The 12275-nt window shown below is 50.7% G+C and overlaps 1 protein-coding gene across 1 annotated transcript; it reads left to right on the plus strand.

Moving 5' to 3' along the window:
- Positions 1-3034: 3034 nt before the first annotated feature.
- Positions 3035-3785, plus strand: TGAM01_v200037 (dynein light chain; the record flags this gene model as incomplete). The annotated part of the gene is made up of 7 exons (XM_018804689.1): positions 3035-3095; positions 3158-3180; positions 3236-3269; positions 3353-3387; positions 3452-3478; positions 3548-3617; positions 3721-3785. 7 exons carry the CDS (start codon positions 3035-3037, stop codon positions 3783-3785), a joined length of 315 nt encoding a protein of 104 aa, XP_018662229.1.
- Positions 3786-12275: the final 8490 nt, after the last annotated feature.

Here is a 12275-nt window from a genome sequence, read left to right on the forward strand (position 1 = left end):
CTTGCGGGTTTCCCGTCGTGATCTCCCAGTCATTCTAACACAAGACTTAGACGCAAGAGAAAACTCATCGAGTGAAGTGAACATACAGGAATAGTCAAGGGCTTCTCATCGAGGGATAACTGTAACAAATGCAGACGCCGCCGCTTGGGTTTCTACTAGCTCGCCGTGTGCACCCTGCGTAAAGCAATATCGCCAGATTCGACAAAGTGTAAATTGATGGTAACTAACGAAGAGATGGGCTCCATTCTGGGCCTCGAATAGTGTACATGTACTGAATCCATTGCGACCTCCAGAAATACTACGTATGGCTATTCCCAAAACAAGGCTTAGACATCTTGCTACCAAATTGTCCTGTCCTAGAATGTTCATATTGTCGTAAACTCGGTAATGATCCCTCCGCTGGTTCACCAACGGAGACCTTGTTACGACTTTTACTTCCTCTAAATGACCGATTTTGGAGAGCTTTCCGGCCCTGAGTGGTAGTTGCCCACCTCTCTGGGCCACTCCGGACGCCTCACTGAGCCATTTAATCGGTAGTAGCGACGGGCGGTGTGTACAAAGGGCAGGGACGTAATCAACGCAAGCTGATGACTTGCGCTTACTAGGGATTCCTCGTTGAAGAGCAATAATTGCAATGCTCTATCCCCAGCACGACGGAGTTTAACAAGATTACCCAGGCCTTCCGGCCAAGGGAGGAAACCATGTAGTTGTTCCATCAAGTGGATGTGACAAAGAGGTACCGTCATCCACTATAAACCCAATTCTAAAAAGTGTCATAATTTTAGGTGAAGTAAAGCCTATGGAGTGGTTATTGGTAACTATTCAGGCTCATATTCCATGCCCCAGGCGAGAATACGCTTCGGCGAGGGCCAATCGATAATTCTTGGAACGACTATAAGTCTTATAGAACTCTTGAAATAGGCGACGCTGACACATGATTTAATTTAGAGTAGGAGACGACTAGAAGTACATGAACGGTATCGTTAAAATTGGGACATTAGATAACCAATGCAATCGAGGAGAGAAAACGCTTGGTGACCCAATAAGTGCGGCCTGCAACGTATATGCAATTTCCATTTGTAGGACCTATAGCTACCATAAATGAGGATATATTTACTTTGTTGGTGTGCAATTGGCATTCAATTGGTGTGATAGTACCAAGTCTTGTCCTATGTGGATGAACCGAACTGTGGTCTTTGTCAAATTGCATAATATGACCGGCGCATATTTTCCTCTCTTCAAGCGCCAGCAAACGATGTATGTATTCATCTATGACTATTTATAACTTTGAATAAGTAGTAATCCAGTCTCAGAGACTTACCAGGCCCCGGGCTCCGAAAGGCAATCTTTGAGATTGCAGGCTCACTTATGAACAAACATGCCTTGATACGAATTTTGACTGTGGATTTAACCCATTTACACCCACGACTGGAGATCTTCGTCGAGAATGCTCAAATGCTAAAGATATCTGAACTAGATTATTCAAGCTTACTAGGACATATACAACATAAGAAGACTTGAATTGTTCTGCGTGAGCCACAAGAAACATTCGATTGGCGCGTTTGCATGAATACTCAGTGATCCTAAGTGTAATAAGTTAACATTAGAGCCTGTTTCTAGCATGAGCTGCGTATCATTGGTGATGGAAGCCAATACAGAGTTCACAGATGGATGTGGGCGATGTAGAGAAAAGATCATAAAAACTTGATATAGGAAGAGAGTGGAATGAGACAGCTCATATAAGCTATACTTTCGTTGCTGGCAAATTTTGACCAAGAAGCTTCTATCTCCTTGGTTGCTCTATTGGGCCACCTACTGCCGTTTACCACTTCGTTAGCATGGTAGCCGTAACTTCTGGATTGTAGTTCATGAACGTCGCTAGCAGATATAGTTTATGTTTTCATTTGGCATTCTCTTCAGAGAGCCTATGGTAGACCTCAGTCCAATCTAGGTAATCACATAATCGTTGTCGCAGTTTATCCATCAAAAGCGGCACCTTTCAGACATTTAGCTCACGAATGACATAGGAGAGGACTTGTGAGTAGCTAATTGAAAGTTGTAAAGTATCGTTATTCTACCACTCCCCAGCATTGCATTTCAGTCTTCGTAAAAGCGTTTTGGCTGATGTATTGTGTTATACTACTAAGCTGTCTTGATACTTTGGACATCAGGGGCCGGCTTGGAGCATTTTGGTGGCAGCAACCTCTAGCTAAAGCTAAACAAGCGCACTACATCTTTGAAACATCTACACAAAGTGTATCTCTATATTTATAGAATCTAAACCATGTACTTTTTCTTATCTTTTCTTTCAGCGCGTTCGACCGAGTAGAGTCGCCTTGATGTGGTCCATCTTAGCCTTGCGTTTAGTCCCGCGTGTCTGGAGACTTCCGTTGCATAGATGCGTCGCACAGAACGGGAATAAGAAATTCACTTCGTAACAGTTTTCTAATCTGCTCTTCCATTATTCCAACGACTACTCTTCTATGATCAGCTGTCATTGAAAAGCTGGGTCATGAATTGGTAAGAAAATAGCGGTAGTGCAGGGCAAGCTCCTTAGCCCCGCGAATGGGCTGGACGCGGCATGGCAGCCCCTGGCTCGTGCGTCCCGATGCTTAGCCTCCAGCGTCTCTGGTGCGCCAGGCACCTCCAACCTGCATATGCACCTTGAAAGCTCGACGTGTTAAGGGGACGCGGAAACCTCAGCCCTGCGCAAACTGCGACTCTTCTTCTCAGACGACCATCTTCACCATCTTCAATTCGATACCTGCCTTGACCTATTCGTACAAGCGCGGTGACAATCTACGAGTCAAGCTTGATACGCCACCGATCTTGAGGGTAGGACCCCCAACTCCGCAGAGCCCGTCTGGAAGGGGCGAACAGAAGACGCAGGAGGCGGTTGGCCGCGCCCGTCCGCCTGAGCTTTCGCTGCAGCAGTCGATATTTGCTAACGGACAACTTTGCGTCTCTTGCGACAAACAGTGGACCTACGTTGAATCCATAGACGATCGAATACCCCGTTTACCAGTCAATAACTATGGCGGACGCTATCACAGACAGACCGGCAGATGCCGTCAACGTGAGGGAGAAGCTAGAGGGTGAGCTTCAACCATGCCAACACATCAGATGGGCGCTCAGCTAACGGATGGTGCTATTGCAGCGCAGATCAAGTCCGCGGATATGGTGAGATACACCTGACAGAACGCCCACGAGACGATCTAGCTAACACGGGCGAAAGACGGAAGATATGCAGCAGGAGTGTGTAGAAGTTGGTATGTTGGAACCCGACAACTGTTGCAGCGGATGGCAAGTGGAATTTGGAGCAAGAAGAGATGCTGACGTTGGTATACTATAGCTCAGGAAGCCATGTCGAAATTTACCATTGAGAAGGTACTTTCATACTTACTGGACATCTATACTGCTATGGAAACCAGGGACTAACGCCATACGACAGGACATTGCACAGCATATCAAGCGAACAGTCAGCCAGCCTCCTCGAACTCATTATTTGCAACTATATGAGCCAAAGCTAACCACGTAGGACGAATAGATGGACGAGCGAAAAGGCCCAACTTGGCACTGCATTGTCGGCCGTAACTTTGGCAGCTTTGTAACCCACGGTACGTTGAAAGCTGGAACATGGAAAGACACAAGACACATTCCTTCACCAAGCACATCAGCTGGGGCAACAAGATCAGTCGGCTAATCATATGACATCTACAGAGACCAAGCACTTCATATACTTTTACCTCGGCCACTGCGCTATCCTGCTCTTCAAGACGCAGTAATTATGACAAGAAATCATGGGATAGATAGATTTGGCATGAGCGAGTTGCGGTGGTCCCTATGGAGCCCAGTAGCCGTCATATTCATGATCGTGGAGGGCGTGTCGGTGTACGTTTTTGCGGCTTCATCTTCAAAATTTGAATTATTTATTACTAGATGACTTTTTTTTTCAAAACAACCAGAGATTATAAGTTTCGTTATTGAGCGAGAAAAAAAAAGGGCAGTTCACTCTGGTGCTTTGTTATATCTGGTGCTTTGTTATATCTGGTGCCTTGTTATATGAATTCAAGTCCTGTTCCGGGGTGCAAACAATCCTACACTATTGACCTACCAGAGAGCTATAACTGAGATCTCAATCAAACCAAAGTCCGGAAAAAGTAGAGAAGAGGGAGCCGTGATTTGCCCAGCAGTAGCAGACGGCTCCCTCCGCGAACAACCCATCCGGACGAAACATTTCTTCAGCAACAGCAACAGCAGCAGCCCCCAAATGCATGTCTCGGAATACGTACTTGCCTAAGACGTCTCAGACAGCCCCTCGCAAGCTTCTACACTCAAGGACCTCTTTGGTTGCAAACGCCCCTCATTATTTGCCCCTCGCCGGTTTCTATCTGCACGTGAAGGATTCTCGCAGATTCCGTCGTGTTTGCCTTTTGGCCCATGTACGCCGATGCGATTGGCGAATTCCGTGGCCGTTTGGAGACACCCTCCAGCTTCCTCTCTGTTATACCGTGCCACCTGAGTGGGTGCATTAGCACTGGCCGCTTCCCTTGTCGGGGTGGCCAGAAAACTAGAAGACATCAATGAGGCAGGAAAGACAGCAGCTGGGCCCGTTTCCAGACGTCGTAGGTAGTTGGTACACGCAGGTAGAAGTGACCCAGTCGAAGCCCAAAATCTCAACTCTAGCCTGTAGACTTCGAACCCTTTCTGCCGTTTTCCCCTTGCAACTCCCAGAACCCAATCCGAGGCAGATGCGAATCTCGCCGACTCTTCGGTGTCGAACCAAAAGCAAAGTCGCCGCCTTTGCCTATTTGACGTGCACATCCACTATTCCAGGGGTGGGATAGAGCTTTTTGCGATATATAAGTGTTTGTTAGCCATGCGGTGAAATGTCACTGTTAATTAACAGGCAAAAAAGGCGAGGCCATAATAGACAGCAGCGCGCACTAAGCGACCAAAGCCACCTGCAGCTAGCCCCCAGCTATTCAGCAACGCCAACGCTGTCAACTCCCAATTTAGGCCCATATCGCGCCTCGCCGGCTCGAACAGCCCATTTCAATGTTTGCTCGCATAATGAATGCCCTATTCACCAGCCGAAAAGAGAGAAAATAGAACAGTAGTATTTCAGTTAGGCCCAATTAAACTCGATTCACTCTCCCATCTCAAATTCGTCCAGGAAAGCATGGCTGGGAGTTTGGTCCCGACTTGAACGAAATGGTCCCTTTTTTCGCTTGCCCGTTTTCCCACCCCGCAATATTTTCGCCACGTTGGTACCCCGGGGACCGATTCAGAAACTATTTGGCTTAGTAGCCCATCTTGAGAGGCCTGTGGCTTGCGTAGCGAATCGAGGGACAGGAAAAAAGATGGTGGCTGAAAGTTGGCGAGAAAAAAGAAGAGACGGCCCCCAAGGAAATTGCTCTTGTGCTTCGCGGGGTCAACCAAGATTGGATTGGGGTTAAGAAAGCTGTCGGGCAATCCAATTGCGGACAACGGCGGTTTTTGCCTGCTTATGTTTTCCTTTGCTTTGCTCGTCTCGTCTGGCGGCTACAGCTTGGTATTGTCCGTGTAGTCTTCTAAGGCTCAGATCAGAGCCAAAGGGGCCCTTTTCATTTATCAATGGCTCGAGTCGGCCAGCATTTGCACGATATACCTACAAGTATACGTACGAGTTACGGAGCCGTTCCCCTCCTTCTCTTTTCTGCTGAGCCGAACTACCCAAGGTAGGTACTGTATCTCTTGTGACAAAAGACTGCTCGGCAAAAGGTAGCACACACCAAGCGGTGGCAGGACGATGATTAACAGTCGGACCTAAGCTAGCCGTGGATCGTTCTACACACGCCCCTCCCCATCCTTTCAGTTCTGGATGATCTGACCCCGGGTCATGCAATCAGCCTTAGACCCTCAGAAGAGCAAAAGAAAGGGCACATCCATGTGCCTCGCTCTAGCTGCTTATACATTGGTCGCACGCAGCGGGAACGGTTTGCCATGCTTTTCGCTCAGGAGGGGCTACTGTAAGAGAAACGCCTCTTTTGACTCTAACCGTGCCAGACGCTCGCTCTCCGGGCCATTCATATCTCGCCGGAGCGAACAGGGAGGGGGAAGAAAGGCCCGAGGGCAGACGGGGAAAGCAAAACAGCCAGAAGGGGTTCAATCGGTTCAATCTGATAAAAGCCTCGGGTATGGTGGTCACTTTTGAAGATAGATACACACGGAGTACATGTACTTCATCGGCAGGAGTACGGATACTTCGAAGCAGAAATGCCATAACCAGGCCTCTCTTCCCAAGAATGCAGCTCATCCTACTTTACTGCGGGGCCCTTCACCCAAGGCAAACCGCCAAAAGTGGCTCCATCAAAACGGCGGCAACGTCGACTCACTCGCCGAGGGAACAGAATACATTATACAAGTATAGGACAGGAATAATCCCTGCAGGTTGCTCAATCAAACGTTTCATAGGTAACGTCTTCAATTGCCCCAAACTGCGGAAAACTCGGGAGTTGCGCTGTTGAACAGGCAGCAGAACGTGGGTTTGTCTACTTTTCTTTTCTTCTTCTTTTCTTCATACACTCCCTCTGCTTTCTCATCAAAAAAAACTGGCGGGATGACACAATCAAGGGTCCACTATATGCCGCCGGCTCCCCGAGAGAGAGGAAGAGAAGAAGGAGAAAAAAAAACTTGACCAAGCCAGAAATGAGCTACCCCGGCGGCGGGACAGCAAAAGAATCCGTTGGAAGAGGATAAGTAAGGCCAAGCTACTAAGCCCTGATTACAGATCATCTGATGTATGTACATACATGTATAGGTCCGGAGCACGGAGCGGCTACGGATTTCGTCGCGGAAAAAGAAGCGCTATGCAATGGTACGGCGGTGCTACGCAAGCGCAGGTACTGCTAGGAATCCATTTCGACGGTGTATGCTGTAGGTAGCACCAGAGCAAGTCACGAGTAAAATACGCGGGGGGTTGAGAGACAAGAAACACTTTGCGGATAATGCCGAGATCGCTTGATCACCCATCACCACGGGGGCCAATAGAATGGACCAGGGCGTGGCCAGGCATAGCGGGCGACGATATTACATCACCATCTGCCGGGTCGGTATGCACTTATGTGTGTTGGTTGGGAGCTGCAGCCAGCACCGCACCGGGGAGATACGCTACTCTCTTGCTAGGTGATTTCCTTAGCTTGGTATGTATCGATCTGGTGTTTGTTGGCCGCGATATTTAGACAACAATCTCTTTTGAGTTTATACTAAAAGTAGGTACGCGGAGGGCATCAAGAACTCAATTAAACAGACCGCTGCAGAAGACAAAACCAGAAGGGCCAATTTGAAAAATTTTATTCAGCGGGTAAAATAGCAGCAGCTAGTCGTTCCGGCAAAATTGATAAACGGCCGACCTGCATCGACCTACTCTGTACATTATACCCTTGGAGAAAAGTGGTGGGAGCAGCAACAGCAGCAGCAGTAGCTTGCAGGCGTCGGCGTCATTTCAAGCACAGAAATTTCCAATAGATTTCCGCACTAGACGTGCATTAGGAAGTGGGAATCGGATTACAACTACGCCGAACAGCAGGCAAGGTACCCAGTAGAAGTAACAGCATTGCGTGGCAGGGAGCGAGTGGGAAGTGCAGCAAAGTGCATGAGCGTGTAAGAAATCACGGGTGCGTAATGGGAAGGATGAAAAGGACTTGAACCCGAGGCGAGGTTGAGGAAATGTGAGGCGGTACAAAAGAGGAGAGACAGACCGACATCACAATACAGTGCAGTACAGTAATACGAACGAGGCTATGCAGTGCTACGCGAAAGAGAGACGTGATAAAACAGAACAAAAGGAAAGAACCGGTCAAGGGAGCCCTGAGGTATGTCCGACCTGTGCGACATTCGATTGTTTCGAATCGGAAACATGAACAAGCAGCCTTCGCTTCGCACAGACGATGTCCTGATGCATGTCAGTAAACGGTCCCTCGGAGAGCTGAGCTGAGCTTCCGTAGCTGTTTCTCAACCGAGGGACAAACGTAAATAAGCAGCCAAGTAACATAAGAAAACCCCCTCCTCCTCGTGGATGAATCGTACATGATCTCGTCAGCCAAAGGGTCACATCGGGCCACGCACCGAGCGAGATAGATGCTGCGCCGGGACCTGACCGGGCCTCTCCGCGAGAGAGCCAAGGATCCGGACGGGAAGTCAGAGAAGGCAAAAGGATCCCCAGAACTTCCTCAGTACCTACATCAACAGAGACCAAGACCTGGCAGCTACCTATGCTGTTGAGTGGGCGTGGCATTTCTGAGCGGGTGTTTGCGGTGTTCTCGTATCAGCACTTCTCGCGGGCTCATGCTGCGAAGGGGTACCTCCAAGTTACAAAAAGCGAGTCCAGTCGCTGGGCGCAGAAATCGAGGTACCGGGGCCTCGTACCTGCCTTGCTGCCGCATGCTTGCGAGTGGGCGTGGCGTAGAACGCTATGCCCGATTTGCATGGCCTGCAGCGGCCCTGTCCGCCGTGTCCCATCTGCCTTTGGCTTACAAGAGGCACTCTGCGTCCTGTACAACTTGAAGTACGTGTATCCGCAACGTACCGACAAGTACGAGTTGCACTGATGCTTGCCAGGTCGGAGAATTATATCGCCTCAAGAGCTTCGAGAGAATGGCACTGTTGACTAGGTCACATGGAGCAGCACTCCATTCGCCGTTGGAAACAGGCTGTAAGAATAAAGAGGAAAAGCCAGAGCCACGACCACGACACGACCACGCCCGCCGCCACAAGGGCCCCCAAACGTTGCTTTGCTGCAATCGAGTGTTGCTGTCAGCGGCAAGCAGGGCCAAATGTGGAAGCTGGCGATTCGTATCCTGCGGCAGCTACAGACTTCAGCACGTGCCAGCAATTCAATCGCTAATCGGGCTTGATTTCTTCGCACGTCCGGGAGACAACGCCGGTGATTGGAGAGAATGGCGAGAATCCCAAATACGTCCGTGCTTGCAATAGTATACAACTAGCCATGTTTCGCATGTCTGCGGGCAGCAAGATTGATAATGGCATTTCGATCAGCAAGCTTTGCGGCAGAGACGGCGAACTGTTGCTCAGCTCTGCGTGATGCATGCGGTCACTTACGCGAAGAGCTTGCTATCTCCCCGACGAAGGGGACCCGAGACGCCGCCGCTTACAGCTCGGCTCTAGGCCCTGGATCTGATGGCTTTTGGGGAACACTCGTATCCTCCTAGAGGCGGCTTACAGTACAAGTAGGCATAGCACGTTAGCTGGCTGGGACCCTCTCTTTCCCGAGCGGGCGCGCGTCTGTTGGTGGCGATACAGGTGGTACTCGCTGGGATTTAACCGCCAGCGTCGAACCAGATGCAAGGAGCACCCAACAACGAGAGAGTTCTGTGACGATGGGATCGCCCGGTTTTGCGCTTTTAGTGGCCGTACGAGCATCTCCTCATTCCGCTGCCATACATCATATGATTTGGTGCCCCAACGCCGACGTTGTAAACGGACTCTCTCTTTTGGTTGCTGGCAAGACGCTCCGTATCTCTAGCAGAAAAGAGCTCAGCTGCCTCATTGGACTGGCCGTCTAGCATCCTGTGAGCAAAAAGCGCCAAGTATCAGTAGTGCCACAAGTTCTGCTAAATGGTGGGGTTCCGCTAGGGATGAGGTAGGCGCGGGAGATCAATCTGGAACAGGCTGCGTACCTCACGGCAGTGTCGAGCCAGCCAGGCCATGTGTCTCGGGCAAGGGAGATCGTATCACCCGAATCCCTGGACAAGGACGTGCGAACTTTTGACATGGCCGGCTGCCTGTACAGTGGGAGAGGCGTTTGTCTCCCTTGCATCGCACACGAGCAGATGGATTGGGAGGAGGTGCCTGTTTCTCTCTGCATCCTGTGCATGGCAATGGCGTCCGTGTATCTACTGTAATACGCATGCGAAGCCATGGTTCGTGCAAGGCGGGTAATATTTGTCAGTGTCCGGGGTGACACTCTATGCTGTACATGGTGGGCTAGCATCTGCGTGCGAGCTTTTGTTAGATTCATGTTCTATTCCCGTCCAGGCCGGCCGGGAGTGCTACCTTCATGTACCTTGTCAGGTTCAGACATGCTGGGATTGCGGCCCTCTGCGGCACTGCCGGCCGTCAGTCAGCGGTGGCGACGAGACGATAGACCAGACTTATGAGGTATTGCTGCCAACTGCGTAGCATTGCGTTCCAGAGAGGGCAAACACCGCTGCGTTGGATGGCATGATGCAGCCGCTCTACCCAGGCCAAGAGCTTGTTGGGGGCAGTGAGACGGACGCGGATGTTTTTCGCTTGGTTGAGATGAAGGCGTGCAAGTAGGCCTGTGGCCGCCACTCACGGTGCCCTATCCGCTGTATGGGAGCCCTCGAGATTTATCAAAGCCAGGACTGGCAATCACCCGCTTTGTTTCGTAGTATTTTATACCTTAATGCTGATTCCCGCCTTGTCCATGAGTGCAGGCGATGTCAACGTTGATGATCGTCCAAGTAAACAGGTTGGTATAAGCTGTAGTGAATATAGCAGGCAGTTCCTATGAGCGAGCCACTGCGCAGATGGTACGAAGCAGCTGCCCCTCCTCCCGTGATTAAGAGGGAGGGTGGATAGCACTCCAGCTCTATCTCATCGAGCGCAAGGTCAGGCACCGCACCGCCGCTGGCTCTGAGCACAGATGTTTCAGAGACGGCGAGCCTGGCTAACATGAGCGGAAGGGCCTCTCCAGTCCAGCCTGGAGGAACGAACCCGTCAGCATCGCTCCGAAGGATTCAGGAGCCCGCCAGCAATACAAAGTCCAGCAGATTGTGGCCGCTGCTAGCTCAAACATTGGAATGTTTCTCGCTCTCTGCGTCTTTCTAGCTCGGGCTCCGAAGCAACGGCAACCCGAGAGGGCTTGGTGGCATGGGGTAGCGAGTGATGCAGCGTGGGATAGCCGTTGCTAACGACAGCTGACTGGTGGCCATGCAGGTCTATCGCGGGAATGTCGCACACACCGCCTCCACTAACGACGCCCTTTGCCTTTTCTCTTCTTCTTCTTGTAACATGGGCAAGTCCAGTAGTGCACTGTAGCAGACCGAGGTATTCTATGGCTATGCTACAAGTCGCTACCTCGTTTCCAGCTCTCCATGGCAAGTGTTGACGACGAGACAGAACTACGAATCGCGATGCAGCGCAAGGGAAAAAGAAGAAGCTGTTTGATGCCTCTCACAAGCGTGTCTGCGTCCCTTGCGCCGGCCGATGACCGAGCGAGGGCCGGACTTTCGAGATTGCCGCCAATAAACATGAGGTACAAATACAGGTAGGGCACAACCGGGCTTGGCGCTCTACACTCGTACAGGACATCTGCGTGAAGACGTCAGCAGCCCATTTGCCTTGCAATGCCAGCTCGACGTTCTGATGCAGCCTCGACTTTTGAGGTCGCCGGGCAAGGCGACGAGGCAGAGGGTGGGCTGGCTGTGACGCGGTGCCAGATGGCGCATGTACCTACATGAAAGTGCCCGCTGAAAAGAAGAACAGAGGGAAAAGCTGCCGCTGCACTGGCTGGGTGATGTCAGCGCTGCCAGCACTTCCATCCCGTCATGTGCCACCAGGGCTCGACTCGCCGGCGTTGTGAGTGCGCTCTGGAGGCTCACCGAGCGAGATTGAGTGCTGTCATTGGCTCGCGGGTGCTTCTTTATGCAGATGAGAATTAAGAAAGCTGATGGGAAGATGGGCGCAGGATGATAATGGGGTACAAGATGCTCCATTAGAAGGAACCAGAATGTACCTGCTGGAGTGCGTGCCGGATTTGGTGGTATTCGGGTACCGTACTTTCGACACACGTCAAACGGCAGCTTCCAATAGCCTGGTTTCCAGTTACACGCCGATGGGCGAAGTTCTATCCTTACCCTGCAAGTAAGTACCTATAAACGCGTACATGTAATTACTCATCCGGCGTCGCTTGAACTTCATTGCATCTTGGCTAGCCTGCATTCATACCGCCTGATGATTGCCATGTTCCATATTTTTCCGTTGTTTCGTCGACGTCCTGTTGGGCTTGTAAACCACTTGAACTGTATTCCGCAACAGCCGCATCCCAAGCCCAAAAGAGCTGCATTGCATCAAGTCCCCGTAGCGCTCGCTACCTGCATGTACTTCGTATCCACTCGTATCTTCTCGAAGGAATCAATATTTCAGGTGCTGCTGAAACGGGCTGTGAGCCATAAGGCTGCGGTCAGCAGAGCCTGAGTTTGCGTCTTCACACGGAAAACAGCAGCAAAATGAAACCACGCACCTACTCA

Source organism: Trichoderma gamsii (genome assembly GCF_001481775.2).
Source record: "Trichoderma gamsii strain T6085 chromosome Unknown Scaffold_1.2, whole genome shotgun sequence".
NCBI classification, from domain to species: domain Eukaryota; kingdom Fungi; phylum Ascomycota; class Sordariomycetes; order Hypocreales; family Hypocreaceae; genus Trichoderma; species Trichoderma gamsii.